General features: G+C 44.3%; 1 protein-coding gene across 9 annotated transcripts in view; it reads left to right on the forward strand.

The window, feature by feature from the left end:
• Nucleotides 1–25,057, forward strand: part of PPFIA2 (PTPRF interacting protein alpha 2) — a 409,727-nt gene that overhangs the window by 283,228 nt on the left and 101,442 nt on the right. For all 9 annotated transcript variants that reach the window (XM_068276855.1, XM_068276859.1, XM_068276856.1 and 6 more), the window contains 6 exons: nucleotides 14,347–14,430; nucleotides 18,500–18,631; nucleotides 22,000–22,062; nucleotides 22,210–22,301; nucleotides 23,780–23,915; nucleotides 24,295–24,512. In XM_068276855.1, coding sequence (XP_068132956.1) covers nucleotides 14,347–14,430; nucleotides 18,500–18,631; nucleotides 22,000–22,062; nucleotides 22,210–22,301; nucleotides 23,780–23,915; nucleotides 24,295–24,512 — 725 coding nt within the window. The remainder of the gene's footprint in view (nucleotides 1–14,346; nucleotides 14,431–18,499; nucleotides 18,632–21,999; nucleotides 22,063–22,209; nucleotides 22,302–23,779; nucleotides 23,916–24,294; nucleotides 24,513–25,057) is intronic.

The raw sequence follows: 25,057 nt of genomic DNA on the forward strand, positions 1-25,057 counted from the left end.
TTCCCTATCTATGCCTAACAGGGACCCTTCCCTATCTATGCCTAACAGGAACCCTTCCCTATCTATGCCTAACAGGAACCCTTCCCTATCTATGCCTAACAGGAACCCTTCCCTATCTATGCCTAACAGGAACCCTTCCCTATCTATGCCTAACAGGAACCCTTCCCTATCTATGCCTAACAGGAACCCTTCCCTATCTATGCCTAACAGGAACCCTTCCCTATCTATGCCTAACAGGAACCCTTCCCTATCTATGCCTAACAGGAACCCTTCCCTATCTATGCCTAACAGGAACCCTTCCCTATCTATGCCTAACAGGAACCCTTCCCTATCTATGCCTAACAGGAACCCCCTTCCCTATCTATGCCTAACAGGAACCCCCTTCCCTATCTATGCCTAACAGGAACCCCCTTCCCTGTCTATGCCTAACAGGAACCCTCCCCTGTCTATGCCTAACAGGAACCCTCCCCTGTCTATGCCTAACAGAAACCCTCCCTTGTCTATGCCTATCAGGAACCCTCCCTTGTCTATGCCTATCAGGAACCCTCCCCTGTCTATGCCTAACAGGAACCCTCCCCTCTCTATGTCTAACAGGAACCCTCCCCTCTCTATGTCTAACAGGAACCCTCCCCTCTCTATGTCTAACAGGAACCCTCCCCTCTCTATGTCTAACAGGAACCCTCCCCTCTCTATGTCTAGCAGGAACCCTCCCCCTCTCTATGTCTAACAGGAACCCTCCCCTCTCTATGTCTAACAGGAACCCTCCCCTCTCTATGTCTAACAGGAACCCTCCCCTCTCTATGTCTAACAGGAACCCTCCCCTCTCTATGTCTAACAGGAACCCTCCCCTCTCTATGTCTAACAGGAACCCTCCCCTCTCTATGTCTAACAGGAACCCTCCCCTCTCTATGTCTAACAGGAACCCTCCCCTCTCTATGTCTAACAGGAACCCTCCCCTCTCTATGTCTAACAGGAACCCTCCCCCCTCTATGTCTAACAGGAACCCTCCCCTCTCTATGTCTAACAGGAACCCTCCCCTCTCTATGTCTAACAGGAACCCTCCCCTCTCTATGCCTAACAGGAACCCTCCCCTATCTATGCCGAATAGGAACTGTCCCCTATTTATGTCTAATACGAACCACCCTCTTGCTGCCATTTTGCATTGGAGTCCAGTGAACTACTGTCCCAAGCATACCTGTGGCTGTTCCTGCAGAGTGGCGCTACATTTTAGCAAAACACTGATGCCACTGTTTTTTCTGAGCACTTTTGGTGCCTGCTATTTTTATCAGGACCAGGGCCGGATTTGTGCTTTCCAGTGCCCTAGGCCTGCTGTCACAACCCTACACCCCTCACCCACCACCACCATCACCACCATCAAAAAATATTCTGTCCAACACTCTGACTAGCGATCACTGGTTTGAATGGGCTCATTTCAGTTGCACTGCTCTGCCCCCTATTCAACAAATATTTCCTGTAATTTGCCCGAATGTGCACAGAAGCCGATATTTTTTCTGGGCATGCATACTTGAGAAATGACGCTGTTGTATGACCGGTACTTGCCAAGAATGCATAACGCTGTACCGGCCTTGGTTGCTGGGCAGGAGCGAGAAATTACAGGGAGCGTAAGTGGCCAGAGCATGCGCTGCTTCTTTGTCATCTGTGCGACTGGCTGCAGTCAGAGCCACAAACAGGGGAAAATCAAAAAGACAGGAATGTCAGGCACTATAGTTTAATGGTGAGCATGTTGACAAAAACATATACTTGACAATGCATAAGCAAAGTGTTGCAAGTTGCAAAATAAGGTCCAAAGCTGTACCTGGGTGTGGGTGAGAGGCAGCGGTGGTGGGCGCCAGTGAGGTGCACGGCCTAACGACCGCTTCGCATAGGCTAACGCCAAGCTTCTTCCGAGGTTAGTGCACTAACCTCGGAAGAAGCTTGGCGTTAGCCTATGCGAAACGGTCGTTAGGCCGTGCACCTCACTGGCACCCACCACCGCTGCCTCCCACCCACACCCAGGTACAGCTTTGGACCTTATTTTGCAACTTGCAACACTTTGCTTATGCATTGTCAAGTATATGTTTTTGTCAACATGCTCACCATTAAACTATAGTGCCTGACATTCCTGTCTTTTTGATTTTTGCCAAATATCTACCATTGTCATGAGCACATAGTTCTATGGGTGTGGTTTTTGCCTGATCTTCACAGCGTTTGCCCGAGTGCCTGCCAGCTCTCTCATAGCCACAAACAGGGGGCAGGGCAGTGCAATGGAGAGAAGCCCATCCAAAACATAGAACAGGTAAGTAGCAAACATCCTGTCAAGACCCACTTTGGATGTTCTGTTGTAATTAGAGTGGACCTGAACTCAAAACTTCCTCTCTGCTCTAAAAGATATGCAACAACATAACCTTTAACCTCTTGAGGACTGCAGGGCTAAAACCCCCCTAGTGACCAGGCCATTTTTAGTGAAATTGGCCACTGCAGCTTTAAGGCCAATCTGCAGGGCCGCACAACACAGCACACAAGTGATTCCCCCCCTTTTCCCCCCACCAACAGAGCTCTCTGTTGGTGGGGTCTGATGGCTCCCCCATGTTTATTTTTTTTTAATAAATATTATTGTTCGTGTTTTTTTTTTAAAAAAAACACTGTTTCTTTAAATCCCTCCCCTCCCTCCCTCCCCACAGCCAGCCAATTACTGCGACCGGCTGTCATAGGCTTCTGCCTATGAGAGCCGATCGCTCTCTTGTCCCCCAGGGGGACAGCCGTGTCACACGGCTGTCCCCAGTGCAGCGCTGCTGCTGATCGCAGCACTGCACAGAGTAAATAGACGGCGATCACGCCATGTAACAGTCTCCCGAGCGGCAATAGCCGCTCGGAAACTGAAGGCGGGGCAGAGCTCCGCCCCCCAAGCAGGAGATGCGCGCGCAGCCTGCTCGCGATCTCCTGCAAAACAGAGCCCCAGGACTTTTTGCCAATCGGCGTTAGGTGATCCTGGGGCTGCTGCCGCGGCCACGCCCGTCGGCGTGACGCGGTCGGGAAAAGGTTAAAGAAAAACATTTTTTGTTAGAGCTGATATAAATCCTGTAATAAATCTGCAGCGTGTCTACTTCATGCTTTCATGGAAGCAGACATATTGTTAACATCCTGTGCTTTCAAATGAGCTTAGTTGTTGTGGCAGTCAGGTGACACAGTGTAGAGATCAAATTACAACTTGTAACCGATGAGGAAGGATTAGACAGGCTCTCTAAATACATACAGGGTGCATTTCTCTGTTTTCCTTCCTTCCTGTGTAAGAGTTCAGCTCCACTTTAAATCTGAATGACATTTATTTATATTTGCTGAAAAATCTATGCATCTCTTTTGAATGCTGAATGTACATATGGTGGTGTGCTCTAACATATTGACAGTATACAGCAACAAAGTCTGAAGACTTTTTCTTTCAAGCCAATAAATGGTATCATCCTGATTCAAAACTCTCAAAACTCTCTACTTTCGCTGATGGCTAAGATGGTACAATGCTCTACTGCTACAGGAAAGGAGAAGGTTGCCAAACCATACACACTAGCATAGAGGTAGTAACAGCTCAGGTGTCCTTTAAAGTGACAGTTTAGCAATGAAAGGGAGGCAAACAGCATTTTTATTCCTGCAGTTCTCATATATGGTAGGAGCTGAAGGACAGAAAATGAGTCAGGAAAGAGTTAAACAAGACCACTGCTGGCTAGGAAGAAAGGGTTAGATAAGAAAGTAATTAATAGCTGCTGGGGTCAGTGTCACAGCTGTAAAAGAGAAGGTGAAGAAACTAGCAGAGCTCACTGATGACTGTGAATGCCTGCATTAAAACTCAGCGGAACTTAGTTCTATCTGCTTTGTAATGTAAATCCCTGGCATTTATCAACTTGTATGTCCATCATACAGAAGAATGATTGTCATAACACATCAAGATGTGTGAGAGAGAGAAGCAGGGATTGGGGAACTCTGGAATTCAGCTATTAGTACAGAGCAGGGCGCTGGCAGGCTACACTGCGGGACCAGACGAGATTATTTACTTTGACATATGACCTCTTCTCTCTCCAAGTCCTGCCGCCCTTCTGATCTTATCTGATTTTTTCGCCCTAGGCCATGGCCTTTGTGGCCTTCCCAGAAATCTGGCCCTGATCAGGACCCCCCTTGCCCCAAATCTCCCCAGCTCCAATTTAGCCCAAATTGTCTGTTTCACAATTATCACTCATAATGGATAGATAATGACCAGGATAGGCAACTATCTTTAAGGCTGGCTATTGTAGCAGTTCATCTAGTTTATAATACAAATCATTATACATAGTATATGTACATTAGAAACAAGCAGTTACATAATAGCATTCACAAAGAACACATAATAGCATATTAAGGTATATTTTGAAACTTGGAAACTGTAACATTTTACAGAATAAGTAGGACCCAAAGGGAATGTTTTTCTTCATAGTTACACTTGTTTAATGCATAAGATTATCTATACTGTTATGGGGTTGTTAGTTCCTGTTCTGCCCTAACTAGGAACAGTTTGTGACACTGTTTATGTAGAGAGTTAGTGAATCCTTTAAAGAGAACCCAAGGTGGGTTCTAAGAATCCTAATTGCACACAGAGGCTGCTGGGTCTGCATATAATACCCAGCCTCTGTTGCTATACAGTTCCCCCTACAGGCCCCCCTGCGCTCTGCTTGCCACAATAAATCATACGCCGTGCTAAGCGACGCACAGCGTGTTGATAGCCGGCTGTTTTATGTCTGTACTGTTATTCTCGCCGCTCCCTTGCCTCCTCTATGTCGCTGCTCCCTGGCTGCGTCCCTTCCCTCCAATCAGCGGGGAGGGAAGGGACGCGGGCGAGGAGCGGCGACATAGAGGAGGCGGGGAAGCGGTGAGAATGACAGTACAGACATAAACAGCCGGCTAATGACATGCTGCGTGTCGCTTAGCATGGTGTATGATTTATGGGGGCAAGCAGAGCGCAGGGGGGCCTGTGGGGGGAACTGTATAGCAACAGAGGCTGGGCATTATATGCAAACCCAGCCTCTGTGTGCAATAAGGATTCTTAGAATCCATTTCGGGTTCTCTTTAAATAAACCTAATTTTAGTTATCCTATCTGTGTGACTACTGAAGATTTAGAAAGACCATTTCTGCTTTTGTGCCTGACATTTAAATATTTGTAATTTTCACATGCATGTTTCTTTTTATTTCCTTCTTACATTCCTTTATTCAAGAACTTTGTTATAGAAATAATGTCTACATACAGTTAATGATCGCTTAACAGTCACATTCACATTAATGTTTGTAGGTGAATGAAAGGTATATATTAAAAGAAAAGCATAACCCTTGCTATTGCTGTCCCTTGGAGCTGGTAGCAATCGATAGTTGTACTTAAACATCTCCCATAAACCTCTCACATTCAATTTATCTAGGAAGTTTCCTCAGCCTTCTCACTAGTCTTTTACTGGAAACTGCACTGTATATCTGTCAAGCATTCTTGTTGCTCTCAGTAAATTTTGCCAGACATCTCATCCTGTTAAAATCTATGAATAGTTACTATTCTCACTTTTTCTAGACTGGATTTTTCTTTTATGGTAAAAGCAGGGATAGATTTACCATAAGGCACTGTAGGCACGTGCCTACAGGCGCCTGATGATGTAAAGGCAGCTCACTCCACCTCCCCTAGCGCCTCTCTCTCTCTTTCCCTATGCAAAGTCCCAAACGGAGTGTAACTGAGAGGTTACTCTCCCACCTCTTGGCATTCCACTGATGAGATTTCCCTTTAGTCAGGGGCACCACTAGCTACTTTATACTGAAGGGTATTTTTGGCTACCTAATACTAAGGGACACCTGTAGCTACCTATGATGGGCAAGGGAAGTAAGGTAGAAATGACAGCTGGACTAGCCAGCACACTTGTGGTGTGGTTCAACTGGTGTTTGTAGGTTCTTGGAGGGTGAAGTTTTGGGTGCCAGGACATGTGTGCCTATAGGCTCCTTTTTTTCACTCTCCTTGGTTATGAATTTCATAATAATTTCTTACATCATAATGCCAGACATCTAGGTCCACCGCACCTATCTAACCTGCTCACTTTTAGTCAGTTTTGGACAGGTTATAAATAGAATATTTGATCTGACCAGTTTGAGAATGTCCATGCAAGCAGGCATGCAGGCAATGTAGGGAGAGGCAGTGGAGGATCCATGACTGCATGGTGCACTGACTAGTAAAATACTAGCAGTTCAGCTGATGTGCACTAGATTTATGCTTTAAGAACTCCTGAACTGAGAGGGATCTAGATGCTGGCATATCTCTTTCCTTTTACACAATGCAAATTGCCTGGCTGTGCTGCTGTTCTCCACTTCTAATACTTTAAGCAATAGACACTGAAGCATGCCAAGCAGGTATTAATGACTGAACTCTGGCTGGATTAGCCTCATGCTTGTTTCATAATGTGTGAATCAGACACTACTGCGGCCGACGAGATCAGCAGGATGCCAGGCAACTGGTATTGTTTAAAAAGAAGTAAATATGGAAGCCTCATGATATGTAATTATCTCTGCGTTGTTTTTCAATAAACTTTTATTGTTAAAAAATAAGTATATATATATGGAAGTCTCCATATCCCTTTAAGTTCAAATGCACTTTAAAGGGAACCTGATGCGAGGAAAATTATTTAAAATAAACACATGACGTAGCTGCAAATGAATATTACATACTAACCTCACCGTTAGTTCCTCTCAGAGGCTCGCCATTTTCTTCTTACAGTGATCCCTTCCAGTTCTGACAATATTTTGTCAGAACTGAAATATACCAATCGCTGTCAGTTATATATTAGCAGCTGTTAGTTACAACTGAATGTGCAAGGTAATGTCCATGTTTCCCTATGCTCAAGTGGGTGATGATACAGTTTAACCGTGTGCTGACCAGGAAGCCGTTATGGGGTAATGGCCATTTTTAATATAGAGGATGGAGAAATCCACTGTTCACAGTGGACAAATGGGACGCAGGAGAGGAGAAAGAGATTGAGTAGTAGACTACGCAGGAGGTAAGTATGACCTGTGTATGGTTATTTTGACTTTTAATTTTCAGTTCAGGTTTTCTTTAAATCAAAACCAGATTGAATGTGCAGTGTGGAAGGAATCAATTAGTAACCAATCGATTTCCAATTTCAAATTTTTGATCATCTTGTCATGTATGGATAGGTAAAATATTTACTTTTTTTCACTTAGTAAATGTAATTCAAATTAGTTAGACCTACATCCTACTCCAATGCCTAGTCATGTGCTATGTAGGGATGGTCGGAATGCCAATTTCCGATTCCGCGGTAAATCCGCATTCCGTCATGTACCGATTCCGCCTTCCGCTACCAATTTCCGCATTCCAAATCGCGGAAATTCCGCCCGATTTTAACATCGATTTTCTCAAAAACTATAAACTTTTTTTTGCATCTTGTTCAGAAGATTCTGTTTAATAAGCCCTGAAAATTTGGTGGTTCTAGGACTTACTGGGGCTTTGTTATTAACTGCTAAAATCGGCTGATTTTTACTGTAATGTAAAATGCAGAAAATAGGCAGATGCAGATTTTCTGCATTTTACATTACAGTAAAAATCCGCCTACTTTAGTGGTTAATAGCAAAGCCCCCTTAAGTCCTAGAAACACCAAATTTTCAGGGTTTATTAAACCGAATATTGTGAACAAGATGCAAAAAAAGTTTTCAAAAAGACCTTATAGTTTTTGAGAAAATCGATGTTAAAGTCGGGTGGAATTTCCGTGATTTCCGGCGAAAATTTCCGCGATTTCCGGCGGAAATCCGCCTACGGCACTTACATTACCGATTTCCACATTACGATGCAGAAATGCAATTTCCGATCGGAATTTCGGAAATTGCATTTCCGCGGAATCCGAATGAGCATCCCTAGTGCTATGTAACCAGAACTGAGAAGTGCATGTTTCACAAGTCTGTCACATTTTTGAGGTTTGTTCTGAGGGCTGATTTGTTCATCATTGGGGATTAATAAAACAGAAGGGGCCTGATTCACAAAGCGGTGATAACTCAGTTATCACGCCTAAAACCATTTTGTGCTCTTTATCGCGCGCAAAATCCCGCGCGCAACTTCGCGCGCAGCGCCTATAGGGTTTAATGGGCACATCGCGCGCACTGCACCGTCCGCCGCGGGATTGCGCGCGCAAAACTTTGCGCGTGGGATTTCGCGCGAGTTTCATTTTATCACGCCTAAACTGAGTTTAGGCGTGATAAAGGGCTTTTCACAGGCGTGCAAACACTTTGCACCGCTTTGTGAATCAGGCCCATGATCTGCATTGCACCATTTAAAAAAACCATCAGAAGCATATTCCAGAAAAAAAAAAAACACTTTATAAGGAGCGCCAGATTTGGTCTTAAAGCGGAAATCTGTGCATCACATGGAAAAAGCTGCATGGGTTGCTAAAGTGAAGCTACAGAAATGCTATAGCAATTTAAAGGAATTCTGATTTGAGAGGGATATGGAAGCTGCCATATTTATTTTGAAAATTGCGCCTAGCTGTCCTGCTGACCCTGTGCTTGGAATACTTTGTCATACACCCTGAACAAGCATGCAGATCAGGTGCTCTGACTTAAAGAAACTCTGAAGCGAGAATAAATCTCGCTTCAGAGCTCATAGTTAGCAGGGGCACGTGTGCCCCTGCTAAACCGCCGCTATAGCGCCGCTAAACAGGGGTCCCTTCACCCCCAAACCCCCCACTGCGACACTTGGTCGCAGACTTGGTCGTTCCTGGAGGCAGGGCTAACGGCTGCAGCCCTGCCTCAAGTCGCATCTGTCAGCGGCGCATCGCCGCCTCTCCCCCGCCCCTCTCAGTGAAGGAAGACTGAGAGGGGCGGGGAGAGGTGGAGATACGCGCTGACAGACGCGCGTGGGGCAGGGCTGCGGCTGTTAGCCCTGCCCCAACCAGGAAGCGCTCCCCCGCATTACGGAAGGGATTTGGGAAATCAGGGACCCCCGTTAAGCCGCGGGATAGCGGCGGTTTAGCAGGGGCACACATGCCCCTGCTATCTATGAGGTCTGAAGCGAGATTTATTCTCGCTTCAGACTCTCTTTAGGTCTGACAATAGTAGCTGCATGCTTGTTTCAGGTGTGTGTGTGTGATTCTGGCACTACTGCAGCCAGAAAGATAAGCACCTGGTATATTGTTTAAAAGGAAATACATATGGCAGGCTCCGTATCCCTCTCACTTCAAGCTCCTTTTAAATGCTAATCCTGTATTTTTACAAAAGGGTAAAGTAATGTCTTACCAGCATAATTATAGTTATAGTTTGTAAAACAGCAGCATATTGCTCCCGTCAGAACCAGTGGCGGACACAGCCAGCAGTGGGCCCCTGTGCAAAATTGCAATTGTGGGCCCCTATGACCTGCGGCACGCTAAGGCAAAAATGGGCGTGGCTACAACCTGCGTCACGCGAATTGTGTAGCGGCAAAAATGGGTGTGCATACAACCTGCGCGGCGTAGCAATGACCGGATTAGGGTGGAGCTAACTGTAATTTAAAGTGAACCTGGGGTGAGAGTGATATGGAGGCTGCCATATTTATTCCCTTTTAAACAATACTAGTTGCCTGGCGGCCCTGCTGATCTATTTGGCTGCAGTAATAAACTGAATTACACCAGCAACAAGCATGCAGTTAATCTTCTCAGATCTGACAATATTGTCAGAAACCCCTGACCTGCTGCATGCTTGTTCAAGGTCTATGGTTGAAAGAATAAGAGGCAGAGGACCAGCACGGCAGCCAGGCAACTGGTATTGCTTAAAAGGAGAGAAATATGGCAGCCTCAATATTAATCTCACCTCAGGTTTCCTTGAAAAGTGCAACGCAAAGACAGTGGGCCCAAGTTTTGGTGACCCTTTCCCCAGAAAATTCACATAATTGTGCAGGTTTTCTCAAGAAAATACACATAATGTGAGCAGATTTGCCCAGAAAATAAATTCAATCATGTCGGCAGATTTGCCCAGAAAATACGTGCAATCATGTCAGCAGATATGCCCAGAAAATACGTGCAATCATGTCGGCAGATATGCCCAGAAAATACGTGCAATCATGTCGGCAGATATGCCCAGAAAATGCGTGCAATCATGTCGGCAGATATGCCCAGAAAATACGTGCAATCATGTCGGCAGATATGCCCAGAAAATGCGTGCAATCATGTCGGCAGATATGCCCAGAAAATACGTGCAATCATGTCGGCAGATTGGCCCAGAAAATACGTGCAATCATGTCGGCAGATTTGCCCAGAAAATACGTGCAATCATGTCGGCAGATTTGCCCAGAAAATACGTGCAATCATGTCGGCAGATTTGCCCAGAAAATACGTGCAATCATGTCGGCAGATTTGCCCAGAAAATACACGCAATCATGACGGCAGATTTGCCCAGAAAATACGCGCAATCATGTCGGCAGATTTGCCCAGCAAATACGCGCAATCATGTCGGCAGATTTGCCCAGAAAATACATGCAATCATGTGGCAGACCTGCCCAGAAAATACATGCAATCATGTCGGCAGATTTGCCCAGAAAATACAATACATGCAATCATGTGGCAGACTTGCCCAGAACATACACCTGCTAATATAAAAAGAAAATTTACTCACCTGCAGCAGCAGACCTCCTGTCCCAGCCTCCATCTTGCGCGCAGCTCCCATTTTTGGTGGGTGGGTAGGTAGGTAGCCAGGTGGGTGGATAGCCGGGTGGGTAGGTAGCCAGGTAGGTGGGTGGGTAGGTAGCCGGGTGGTTGGCTGGGTAGCCGGGTGGGTAGGTGGGTAGGTAGCCTGGTGGGTGGGTAGCCGGTTGGGTAGGTGGGTAGGTAGCTGGGTGGGTAGGTAGCTGGGTGGGTAGGTAGGTAGCATGGTGGTGTGGGTAGGTAGCCTGGTGGGTTGGTAGGTAGCCAGGTGGGTAGGTAGCCGGGTGGGTAGGTAGCTGGGTGGGTAGGTAGCCAGGTGGGTGGGTATGTAGGTAGCCTGGTGGGTAGGTAGCCAGATTGGTGGGTGGGTAGGTAGCCTGGTGGATGGGTAGGTAGGTAGCCTGGTGGGTGGGTAGGTGGTTAGGTAGCGGGTGGGTGGTTAGGTAGCTGGGTGGGTGGGTTGGTATCTAGCCTAATAGGTAGGTAGCCTGGTGGGTGGGTAGGTAGGTAGCCGGGTGGGTGGTTAGGTAGCCGGGTGGGTATGTACCCTGGTTGGCGGGTGGGTGGGTAGTTAGCCTGGTAGGTAGGTAGCCAGGTGGGTGAGTGGGTAGGTAGGTAGCCGGGTGGGTAGCTATCCGGGTGGGGGGCCCGACTCCTATCCTCCCTCCCTCACCTCGGGGGGCCCCCCCTCCCAGTATGCGCGGCCGCAGAGCGGCAAATACAGGAAGTCTCCGGGGCTCCAGCAAGCGCTAGAGGTTCAGCCGATTGGTCTCCTCTGTCTCCTCTCCTCTGTATACTGCTCGCTACTTCCTGGTTTAGTAGCGAGCGATATACAGAGGAGGAGACAGCGGAGACCAAGTGGCATAACCTCTAGCGCCTGATGGAACGCGGAGACTTCATATGTTTGCTGCTCTCCCGCCGCATAAGGGGGGACCCCGAGGTGAGGGGGGAGGATAGGAGTCGGGGCCCCCCAGGAAAAAAATAAGAAAAACAGCAGTACTTAATGGGCCCCTGAAGCAATGGAACTTCAGGGGCCCTCGTGCGGCTGCACGGCCGTATGTCCGCCCCTGGTCAGAACACACCTTTACCTAAAGTGACTTTGAGCCCACTTGTATTATTGTACGAAAATCATTCTTTAGTCACAAATAATTCCGGGTGTGGCGTCTGTCGCACTTGGCAAATAAAGTTGATTCTGACATCTGCATTAGCATGTTATTTCCCCAGCAGCGGCATAGGGGCCACGATCACAAGCACGACCAGGCCCGTGCATGCAGGGTGCCCACATGTGCCCCAGTCCTGATTCCCTTTTTCCCGCCCGATACTCACCATGCTACACGAAGGAGCGTGGCCGGCCCTGCTCTGCAGGGATGTCTGCTCCTCTCCCTGCTGGTGTTGTTCACAGCTCACTGTTCTCAGCACTTCCTACTCACTTCCTCTTACTTAGCACCGGACATTTGAACCAAAAGATTTCCGTGGCCATGCCTCCTGCAGCTCCCATGGAGACCACTTCTGTGCTGAATTCCAGAAACCTAGCCCTGCTGGTTCCCGAGGTTTGTATGACATATTAGTGGGGCTAGGGGTCTGCAATTCTGCACAAAGGTGACTTGGGGGTCCCCACCCTCCAATTGATGTCTGTAGTTGGTATGGCTGCAGAGGCCTTGGAGGGATAGTTAGAGCTAAACTGGTACTTCTAAGCAGGAGCACGACTACAGGGGAGCAGCCCCGGCAACCACAGGGGGCCCCAGAGCTGTAAGGGAGCGCTAACTACTATCTTTCAGATCAGGTGTTTTTTGTTGTTGTTTTTTTCTGGCTACGCTTGCTATGGTTGTGAGGATTATGAACGAACACACACACAGGCCTGGTGCACACCAAAACCCGCTAGCAGATCCGCAAAATGCTAGCAGATTTTGAAACGCTTTTCTTATTTTTCTATGGCGTTTTGCTAGCGTTTTGCGGATTGCTGCAGCGGATTTCAGTATAGTACATTTCATATATTGTTACAGTAAAGCTGTTACTGAACAGCTTCTGTAACAAAAACGCCAGCAAAACCGCTCTGAACAGGCGTTTTTCAGAGCGGTTTGCGTTTTCCTATACTTAACATTGAGGCAGAAACGCATCCGAAATCCAAAAAATCCCTCACCCCGGCATTTTTCGTTTCTGCAAAATGCCTCCCGCTCTGGTGTGCACCACCCCATTGAGATACATTGACCAAGCGGATCCGCAGCCGCAAGCGGCTGCAGAAACGATGAAAAAGCCGCTCGGTGTGCACCAGCCCACACTCACACACACTCGCACACACTCGCACACACTCGCACACACTCTCACAAACACTCTCTCACACTCTCTCACACACACACACACTCTCTCTCTCACTCACTCACTCACTCACTCACTCACTCACTCACTCACTCACTCACTCACACACACACACACACACACACACTCTCACACACACACTCTCACACACACACTCTCACACACACACTCTCACACACACACTCTCACACACACACTCTCACACACACACTCTCACACACACACTCTCACACACACACTCTCACACACACACTCTCACACACACACTCTCACACACACACTCTCACACACACACTCTCACACACACACTCTCACACACACACTCACACACACACACTCACACACACACACCTATCAGATTGTTTTGTTTTCCTGATAAGGGAATTGTGGCAATTTTCTTTATTGACAATAAAAATCTTATTATTAAGATTTTAAGATTATCATAACGAAGTATACAAAGCAGAGCTGAGTCTTGACAAGTCTATCAGATCACAAGATGCACCATATTCATCACTTGTTAAAAAAAAAAAAAAAAAAAAAGAAATAGGAGACCTCCTTTTACTGAGGATTATAGGATTATAAGGCCAAGCCAGTTTCTGAGCATTATTTACATAGCTGCCTCAGCAATGAGCACTCTACGCATACATCTTTTTTATCAAATCATTACTTCAGCCAATGGCATTTTGTTTTTCTTTGCTATAAACATTATCATTTTTGTTGCTTTTTATTTTTTTTATTTTTCATTTTTTCTTTAAAGACTTTGTGCCATTTTATTTAGTGTTTTTTAATCTTCCTTTGTGGTTTTATCAACTTTGTCCCTCTCCTTTTCCTTGATTTGTTAGTCTGATCCAACTTCTTCTACCTCATCTGATGATTATCAATATGTTATGGAAGCTAAGCTACAAGAAAAGGTCTCCATACGTAGGAAGGTAGTCCTACTGGACTTTACTTTCTATTGCTAAATAGAATCCATCTGATTTAGTTTTCCATTTCACTCTTCTTTTTCTTTACTTTACGCCTTGATTATTGATAATCAACCATTGTGCAGTTTAGTGCTTCAAGGGCTTCTGATTTACAGTAGCAGGTTTGTGTTTAAACCTTTGAGAAGTCTGCATGTTACATTTGGCTGATTTCACTGCTCATAAAACAGCCCTAATCTATTGCTAGCGCTTGGATGTAGCAGGCCTCTGTAGCTGACACATTTCAAGCAATGCTGTCCAGCTGCCTGCTTCAGTACTCTTTCTGTATCTAGAGTAACTCTGCAGTTAGTAGTAGCTTGCTTTAGTCTTCTTCTAACTTGCTGACCACCCCAAATCCTGCAAATATTCCCATTTCAGCTCCCTGTGGTTTTCTTTTTCTTAGGCAGAAGAAAGACATGGAAATATTGAGGAACGGATGAGGCATTTGGAGACCCAGCTTGAAGAAAAGAATCAAGAACTCCAGAGGGTGGGTATAATATGCTGCAATAATATACATATATAATAAAACTTCTAGGGTAAAACATGTGAATAGGTAGGCACTAGTTGTGGTGTTCATACATCTGGCCTGTATATGGCACTGTCCTACTTTCATTTCTTATAAATTGATCTCTACTGCTGTGGGTTGTTGGTTCCTGTTTATGCATACTGGAGACCCGAAGGAAAATACTGCTTTATGTAGAGAGCTGCTGAAGTTTGTAAATATACCTATTTCCAGTTAAACACTTACCTTTTTCAGAGTTCATATACCTCAAAGCCAAAACTAGTCAGATGTAAACCCTTTTAATTTTATCAAACCAAAGAGCTAGAACCTACTCCCTGATAATTGCATTTTCAGGTTGACAAGTCTTGAAACTCAATAAATGTGTGTAGTTTATTCCACATTGGTCCCAAATCTGAGTTGATTTGCACAGTAGTTATTTGAACTGCCTAATACATTTGGTAATAATTACTAAGCTAATAACAACAACTAAAATTGTAAAAAAATGAAATCTGTACCTATTTTGTCACAACAGCAAGAATCCTCCATGACAAATTCTCCCGAAAATTGCTGCACTGGCTGCTCCTATACCAATTCATAGAGACGTAGTTTGTCTTCCCAAATGGAGTTATTAGCATTACACCACTGATCTTTTTCCCGCTCTCAGAGTAATTTTCCACTGAGTAGAGAAACTGGCTCTCTCTGAAGGGCACTTGAATGGCACCCAAAATGTAGACTTTATTAAGCCACAAATGTTGTAGTGTGGTGTTTAATCCCAGCGTTACTCAGCCAGATAACACGAGGAACACAATAGACTTGTGAGCCTCAGATTCCGCTATCATAATCTAAGGAGAGCATGTGACTTCATGTTAGTTACCTTGTGTCATATTTGAGGATGTGATTTCAGATTCAAATCCTAATTCTGAAAAGAGATGGAATCTAACAAAGTAACACTTTTGCAATGGGTGTTGTGCTGTGTTGCTTCGAACAAGATAATTGAGTTGCTAATTTGATGCAATTATACTGAAATGGTATGGTCATATTAGCACATTATCAGTGCAGTGCAATCTGTTGACGTTATGCAGTGCGCATAGGTCGGTACCACATAACGTGCATGTTTGGTTGCAGTGTACCATGGCAGCATGGTGGTGTAGTGGATAGCACTCTCGCCTTGCAGTGCTGGGTCCCTGGTTCAAATTCCAGCCAGAACACGATCTTCAAGGAGTTCGTATGCTCTACACCAGTGTCTATGTGGGTTTCCTCCGGGCTCTCCGGTTTTATCCCATATACTCAAAACATACAGAGAAGTTAATTAGCTTCCCCCTAAAAATTAACCATAGACTATGGTGGACATATGACCATGGTAGGGATTAGACTGTGAGCCTCTCTGAGGGACAGTTCTGGTACAAGACTATATACTGTGTTCAACACTATGGAAGATGTCAGCACTATATAAATACTAAATAAAAATAATAATATGTACTGTATGTGTCATAGCACACACATGCAGTTTTTCCCCTCTGTTGCATTGCAATCCTGTTTTTACAGGGAACACAAAGCCCTAGTGCGAAAGTAGCAGTTTTGATAACACTATACGATCCAATAAGGGCTTGATTTCCTTTTTTGCAACATATGGTAGATCCATGTCTTCCTTCTGCTTCTTTTCAGACCAAATCAGCTGTCACAAGTCGCATCTATTCATCCTTAAATCCAATTCCAATTATCTTGTCAATTTATGGGCACTATGGAATGTTTTTCACCTGCTTCAGTTGGTAATGGAGCCAGGCTTGACAACTTGAGCTTTGAAAATGTGAGCTTAAATTCAAGCACCACTTGACAAAGGTCATACATTAAAGGGATACTTAATTCAAAAATAAAAAAATGATTTTTACTCACCGGGGGCATCCCTCAGCCCCCTGAAGCTGTATGGTGCCCTCGCAGCTTCGCTCCGATCCTCTTGGCCCCGCCGGCGGCTACTTCCGGGTTCGGCGACAGCCGCTGACAGGCTGGGAACGCGAGTGATTCTCCGTGTTACCAGCTGCTATATCACCCTCTATGCTGCTATAGCGTATATGTTATACGCTATAGAAACATAGAGGGTGATATAGCAGCTGGGAATGAGGAGAATCACTCGCGTTCCCAGCCTGTCAGTGGCTGTCGCCGAACCCGGAAGTGGCCGCCGGCGGGGACAGGAGGATCGGAGCGAGGCTGCGAGGGCACCATACAGCTTCAGGGGGCTGAGGGTTGCCCCCGGTGAGTAAAAATAATTTTTTATTTTTGACTTAAGTAACCCTTTAACTATTTAAACATCCAAATTAATTAATCCTTTCTACTTCTTCTGGTGATAAAGAAAGTGAAAACTTATCACCACACATCAATTGGTATTTGAAGTGTTAATTCACTAAAGAAGCTTGACTTATGTACATGTAGTGATAAGCTTTCACAGTGAGAGTATTATCGTATCATACCAATCTTTAAGTTATCACTTTTGTAGTTATCCTCACAAGTAGTGGATGGGGAGGGGAGGAGCACACGCAGGCAGGATGTAGCTCCACACTGCTGCCTCCTCCTGCCAGTGAGATTACAGCCAGCCTGAACTTGTGTATTGCAGCCAGGGAAGAGAGAAAGAGAGAGAGAGAGTGTGTGTGGTCTAGAATAGGACATCAGTAAAAAGGGGTTTATGTCGGGGGGGGGAATGGTTAGGGTCAGGCATTTGAAAGGAGAAAATAATGAAGGGAGAACAGATTGATCGGGAGAAGTGATGAAAACCGCAACGAAAACACTGTTGTATATCAGATAGTAAAATATCAGTAATAGCACTTCACTGATATTCTCTCGGCCTCAGCTGGTACCCAAGCAAATTGGAACGTCTATTCAAATATTTGAGGCTAAAATATATTTTATAGAAAGCAGCAGTACTTGCAATTAAAAAGTAGTATTTTCTGCTATGTATATTTTAGCTGGAGTTGATCTATATTAAAGTGAGAACCTGAGGTGAAGATAAACTGATGCGATAAACAATTGTATCTACCCTTATAGGCCTAGTGCACACCAAAAACCGCTAGCAGATCCGCAAAATGCTAGCAGATTTTGAAACGCTTTTTCTTCTTTTTCTGCAGCGTTTCAGCTAGCGTTTTGCGGTTTTGTGTAGCGGTTTTGGTATAGTAGATTTCATGTATTGTTACAGTAAAGCTGTTACTGAACAGCTACTGTAACAAAAACCGCCTGGCAAACCGCTCTGAAGTGCCGTTTTTCAGAGCGGTTTGCGGTTTTCCTATACTTAACATTGAGGCAGAAACGCATCCACAATCCAAAATCTGCAGCAGCCCGGGAGTATGCGTTTCAGCAAAACGCCTCCCGCTCTGGTGTGCACCAGCCCATTGAAATACATTACCCTAGCGGATCCGCACCCGCAAGCAGATCGCAAACCGCAGCGGAAACGCTCCGGTGTGCACTAGGCCTTACAGCTATTTTTTTTTTTTTTACATTCCACAGTTGTAATTTATGTTTACATTTTTAAATAGTAGGTATGAAGTTGTATTGTGTCTTCTTATTGACAGTATTTCCATATCCCAGAGCTAAAATATATGAACTATTGATCTTTTTATCTTTCCCCAGCTGTTCTCACCCAGGCAAGAGTTTTCATGGCTGTAATTCCTTATCAGTGAGGGAGGCTTTAGTCGTCTGGGTTCTGACTGGAGAGAAACTGCTACTTGCATACCTGTTTAACTTTTTCAGGCAGAAAAAAGGAACACAGCCTAGTAATTTGTATACTTGCCAATGTACATGCAGTATATGTCCATCTCATCATGTCACTTGTCACCTTGGGTACGCTTTAGGAAAGGTGGTGTCATTGACCTTTTCGTAATGTAGTAAGGATATACAATAAAGAAGAATGTTTAATACACCAGGGCAAATGGTATTAAGAAGATTGTTAAAGCTTTGCTGTATGCTCTTTTGGTTTTTAGTGGTGCTGACAGACAAGGACCATGGAGATCGTATAGATTTTTGGAAACAGTTAATGAATGTTATATATTTGTGTTTTTTTATGGTTTAGGCAAGGCAAAGGGAGAAAATGAATGAAGAACATAATAAAAGGCTCTCCGATACAGTGGATAGACTTTTAACAGAATCCAATGAACGCCTGCAGTTACACTTAAAGGAAAGAATGGCTGCACTTGAAGACAAGGTAATGTTGGTACTCCACATCTATGCTTTTGTAAGGACATCTCAGCATTTTTTTGTTATGCTCGGGTTTCCCAGTGATGCTGTACAAAATCTATACTTGGCAATAACTAATTATATTAGTCAGGCAGAGGACTGGGGGGAGGGGGTGGTGTGTCAGGTGTAGGTAGGGGGGAAGGGGTAGTAAGGGGTATATAGCTCATTAATGCCGATAGTGGAATGCTGGTAATGGAATTAAACAGTCAAACTATTGGCAACATCAGGAGCCCGATACAGATGCCTGTAATGTTTGTACTCTGCCATGTATCGGAGGGAGGGAAGAAGTTGGTGCCCCTGTGGCTTCAGGAGCTTCTCTCCTAGTAGCTATGCCTCTGGTGAGAGGAAGGGGGCCCAGCAGTGGTACAAGAGGCAATGTTCACATAGCTCTGAAGTGCATGAGGTAGTCCAAAGTATACGGCTTAATTGTTTGACCGTTACACAAGATTCCTCCTGAAGTTTTGTGTAATAACTGATGCAAGGAAGTACTGCAGGCTGATTTCCATTACATACCTAATATATCACCAGATGTATACTGTGTGCCAATACTTAAGCCTCATACCCTCTGTGATCTTCTGGTGGAAGTTCTGGTGTTAAGCTCATATTTATAGAGGAGAGCATAGCATTAAATGAGTTATCAGGGAAAATCTACAAAATGAGCTTTACTTACCTGGGGCTTTCTCCAGCCCCTTACAGCCGACTGTCCCACGCCGACCGCTCCGCTCTGCGCCGCCGTCCCGGTCTCCATGCGGAGGCCAACTCCGAGGTCGTCCACAATGCACCCGCGCGAAAGGCCTCTGTCAATCAAGCCCACGTTGTTTGCGGCTTACTGCGCAGATGTTGTTATCCGTGCCTCGGCTGAGTTTAGCTTCAGTTTTATGTACTGCATATACACATTTATCTTATGCTACATGTCCCTTCAGGTACATATATCAAGAAAATGCTGGGTACTTTTACTACTTTTTAAATATATTGCTCAGGTTTTGTTTTTTTGTTTTTGTTTTTTCCCCGAAGTTCAACTTTATATGACCTAACAATTCACTTTAGTTAAAGTGCAACTTTTATCAGAATTTCCCTTCTGCTCCAAAGGATTAGCCTCATCACACTTCGAGGGACAAACTATTAACTTTTTCAATAACCTGTTATCAAATAATTGAGTGTGTTTCACTCTGCTCCGAAGCTTATCAGTTGCATTGCCGTAGTGCGGCAGCAGCTACTCAGATTAGTCTCTGATCACTAACTACAGCTGACAAACTGAATCCTGTAGAGAAAATCTCTCTGCTGTGTTTACGCTGTGACTGTAAACAGAGGAGAAATTTCCCTCACTGAAGAGTGTTTGAATGAGCATGATACAGATTTACATGATGGCATCTCCCAGAATTGTTTTACTCTGAGCTGGCAAGACTTGTGATTTTGACACAGATTATATTACTTTGGGACAAAGGTAAGCAGTATAACTGTAAGGTAAATACTTAGTAGGGAAACAAGTTTTTGTTGTATGTTATTGCATACTGTTATTAGAGACTGTCATCATGCTGGATCAGTAAGGAACAACTGCTATTGTTAGTGCAGGAATATCTTTTGAAGTACACGGTGCAACTCCTGCCCATACTACACCTTTCTCTTTCTCCATAGAACAGTGCAGGCTGCAGTATGGCTAAGGCTAAGCTACCACAGTGATTATCCCTAAACTGTCACCTGAAACAATCACACATATTGCTTGGAGTGGTAGAAATTTTAAAATGTGTGTATAGCTTAACCTAGTGCAGTCTGTGCTGCTGCATTCCCTGAAAGAGCAGTTGGTTAAGATAAAGCTATGTAAACACACTGGATTAAAATTTGCCGGGACAGCCGTTAAAGGGGCACTATGGCAAAAACTAGGCTACTGGCTACTTGTCTGCTTGAAAGGTTATAGGCAGCATATTTTTGGAGATCCTGCAAGTCCTCCCCCTTTGGTGACCTGGGCTCTCTGTAACTGATCACCTCTCCTTTTTCCCTGCTGAATCTGTGCAGGACATTGGAATGCAAGCTGAGGCTACTCGGGAAGAGCTGGAGAAAAGAATGTAAATTAAGAAGTAAGCAAGATAACTTACTTGTATAGACTACGTTTTACACTGGGCTTGGCTCCATCTGCTCCCAGTGCTACGATCTTCCTCGGCACTCCGAGTACTCGCTGAACAGTTTGCATCTCCGTAAAGCATCAGCAGGGGGAGAGGAGAGTAGAAATAGCTGTTATAGCACAGACGGAGTCAGCAGAGGGGGGAGGACACATCGCATAACTTAGAAAGCGATGGGCAGGATTTCTGCATATGCTTTCAATAACCTTTCAAGCAGACATTTAAACAAAAAAAAATGCTTAGCATCACTCCTTATATTTGGCAATGCTACCAGGGTTATCCCAGTAGCCTAATTTTCACCACAAAGCCCCTTTAAGGACCATCTCGACCTAGAATCTAGCATGTGTACAACAGCCCCAACATCTGAAGATCCAGCATGCTGGATCTTTAGTGACGTCTGTCTACCCCCCAAGTGCATTGTTCTTTTCTCTCCACTAAGGCCTCTTTCACAGTGGGACATTGCGTTTGATACGACGTTAAACGTGCCCCTAACGCATCGCATGTAGGTCATGAAATTGGATGTTATTTTGCACTGCGTGTATCTTGGTGCGCCTTTTTTTAGCGCATACTGATGGAACGAAAATGGCGCATGCGTTACATTTAAAAAAAAAATTTTACTGAGCATGTGCAACACACATAACGCAGCAAATGTATTGCTAAAAGCACAGCATGCAGCACCTTCTAAATATTGCTACACGTTACACACAACACAACGTGTGCACTGTGAATGTCGCACAGACTTTGTATTGCTGTGCGTTAGCCTGCGTTATTTTTTATAACATGCGACTTTAATGTCCCACTGTGAAAGAGGCCTTACAGTAAGCCCACTCCACCATGCGTCATATGTCGTCCCTCCTCCTTTGCAGCAGATTGCTACCCTCTTGGCTGGTGACATGACTGTACACAACACTCCGCCCTAAACTGTAGCCTGATGGTTTGAGTCCCAATCCATACGGACGACAGTACGTACTGCAGTACAGTACTCGATAACCAGAAGTCTTTTTTTTTTTTTTCTTGCAGCAATACTAAAGGGGAGTAAGTATCACATTACCTGCCCAAAAGAAATCAGTCAGTTGCTTGTTTACTAAGCTGCTGTGAACCAGCTTGAATTAAAATATTTTTGCTCACTAAAATAAATGTGTTACTGTATCTATTATATTGAGACAATTTCAGCTTTAGATTACTTTTGATGTAACCTCTCTCTTTCTCTCTCAAACAGAATATTTTACTTCAGGAATCAGAAAATTACAGAAAGCAATGGGAAGAATGTTTACATGACAAGGTAAACAACCCCTTTTGTGCTTTATCTGCTGTGATCATTTTTACAATCTATGTTGTCCAAGTGATATAACTGAATATCAATGTAATATAAAATGTGTTTACAAGCACAGCACAACATGTATAATTAAACTGAAGTTCTTGCCTCTAGGAAAGATTAGCAGAAGAGCTTGATAAAATGAGAGCAGACGTGGATCAGATGAAGATGCGTACTGGATCCTTGATAGAACCAACTCTAAATAGGTAAATGTGGCCAGTGGTGTTGTGTTTCTGTCACTGTAATTCTTACAAATGCTTAAAGCGGACCTCCGGATGTAAAATAAAACCCAAGCTATCAGTACAGGCAGCAGTAGTTATAACAGAGTAGCAGGAAAACATGTCTAGAAACTCACCTGTCATGCCATACAATGAAGGTTTGTTGGTTAGCCACTCCCCCTTTCTGAAAAACGTTAACCTCAGAGCCACTGTAATGTTCCACTATTTGTGGTCTATAAGAACTGGAGTTCCATGCATGGGGTTAGTGTCTAGTGAGGTGTATTTTGGATGGGTGCACCTCTATGCATTTAGATCTTTACATTTTATAGCAGTAAAGGAGACAACAGTGGCAGGCACCACGGTCGCATGCAAGTAGCAAATAATATTACCACAACACACAATTTGTTGGGTACTTGGTATGGATAGATAACAGCGTGCTCTACAGTAGACCAGAAACTGTAGATCATTGACCTCAGAAAAAGTGAAGAGAATATATGGTCTGGCACTGCATTCACATTCCATAAAAAGAGCTTTAATGTGCTCGGCTCAATACGGTGGGCTGGAGGAAGCCCCAGGTAAGTTCCACTTTTGTTTTTATTTACTCCTGAGTCCCTTTAAAATCCATTTTCTCAAAATTTACAAGGCCTTGTTGCCAACCTGCATGCGTGTGTAGCGGTGGACTGTACCACTGATAAGCGAGTTGTTATTCTGCATTTTGTAAGTAGAACTTTTAATTTGCAATTAAATCATCCTTTGGTAATGCACAATGGAGCGCTTCATCTTTTTCTAGATTTGCTTTTTACAAAAAAATTTTTTTTATTTATTTTTTTTGCTGTTGTATTTGTTTTGCTTTTTCCCTACCATACGTGGCAAATTTTATGACAATATCATGTGTTGCCTGTGAAACACAGAATTTCACCGAAATGAGAATTTGGCTGCAAATTTTTAAAAGATTAGCTTTCAGGAGCACAGCTTCCCTCTGACAGATCTCATATTGATTTCATTTCAAATTAAGAGCTGAACAAGCACCTGCATTTTTTTGTTTTACATTCACACTAAATGACTGATTTTCAGGTTCACAATACTAAGTAGTACATTTCTCACAGTGATCTTGGACAACTATTGGACAACTATTTACTCCACGTTCACATCATGAGCCGCAGATGGCCGTGCGTTCAGAACGCAATGCATACGAATGCACGCCATCTGCGTGTCTATGCATTGTGTGGCTGATCCCATTCACTTAACGTGAATGAATCAGCCGCGCGTTTTGGTAAAAAATGCGTGCTGCATGCGTTCCCGGACCGCACTGGTCCAGAACGCATGCAGTGTGAACATCAGACAGTGCAGTCTATGCAGTCGGCCTCCTGCACGCGCTGCCGAAATCCGGACGGCAACGCGTGCAGTGTGAACGGGGCCTAACTGTGCCAGTCTGAATATGATACATTGTTTTGTATTTCTATCAGGCCTCACCTGGACACATCAGCAGACCTGAGATACTCTGTGAGCTCATTGGTGGACTCTCAGCCAGACTATCGCTCCACTAAAGTCATCCGGAGGCCACGCAGAGGAAGAATGGGAGTAAGAAGAGAAGAACCAAAGGTTAGATTTCTGAAAATCTTTTTGTATTAATTATAGTTATTTAATTATGTTATTTCCAAAGTCTGTTAGCCATTAAATCTCACAGAATGAAAGGAATATGCAGTAGTCAGTTAACTCTTCAATTGCATTGTGCCATAAAGTTTTGTAACAGCAGTTGTCTCTAGCAAATTGTGGCCGATATTCTTCAATGGAGTCACTACATGAAACTCCATAGAACTATATTGTAGCTAAAGTAGACCTTTCAATAAAATATGCCCTGCTTATGTCAATATGGACTATGTATTTTAAGCAATAGAACTGGGTGTGTGGGATAGATGCATTTATTTTAACACATTTATATGATTAACCAGAACAAACTTGATTTTTCTATCTGTTTTAGGCAAAATCTCTTGGGGACCATGAGTGGAATCGAACTCAACAAATGGGTGTCCTTAGCCATCCCTTTGAAAGTGATACAGAGATGTCCGATATAGATGATGATGATCGTGACACGATTTTTAGCTCAATGGATCTCTTATCTCCAGGTGGACATTCTGATGCTCAGACATTAGCAATGATGCTTCAGGAGCAGCTGGATGCCATCAATAAAGAAATCAGGTACATTTTCTTTCTAGCTCCTTTCATTATGGCATTGCCATACCGTAAGAATGGAGCAAAGTCCAAATCATTATTTAGGCCAGCAGCTTCCAAGGCATTCATTGTATAAATCCACCGGCTTTCTTTTTGGAGGAGAGCCTTCTCCCTATCCCCTCCCCTCCCTCTGTCCGGCAATTTATATGTACCTCTAAACCTTAAAGAGAATCTGTATTGTTAAAATCGCACAAAAGTAAACATACCAGTGCGTTAGGGGACATCTCCTATTACCCTCTGTCACAATTTCACCGCTCCCCGCCGCATTAAAAGTAGTTAAAAACTGTTTTAAAAAGTTTGTTTATAAACAAACAAAATGGCCACCAAAACAGGAAGTAGGTTGATGTACAGCATGTCCACACATAGAAAATACATCCATACACAAGCAGGCTGTATACAGCCTTACTTCTGAATCTCAAGAGATCACTTGTGTGTGTTTACCTTCTGTCCCCAGCTTCTCTCATGCACTGAACATTACAGGCTTCCTGCAGACAGCTCTGCCTATGTCGTTA

Source organism: Hyperolius riggenbachi, chromosome 3, assembly GCF_040937935.1.
Source record: "Hyperolius riggenbachi isolate aHypRig1 chromosome 3, aHypRig1.pri, whole genome shotgun sequence".
Taxonomy (NCBI): Eukaryota; Metazoa; Chordata; class Amphibia; order Anura; family Hyperoliidae; genus Hyperolius; species Hyperolius riggenbachi.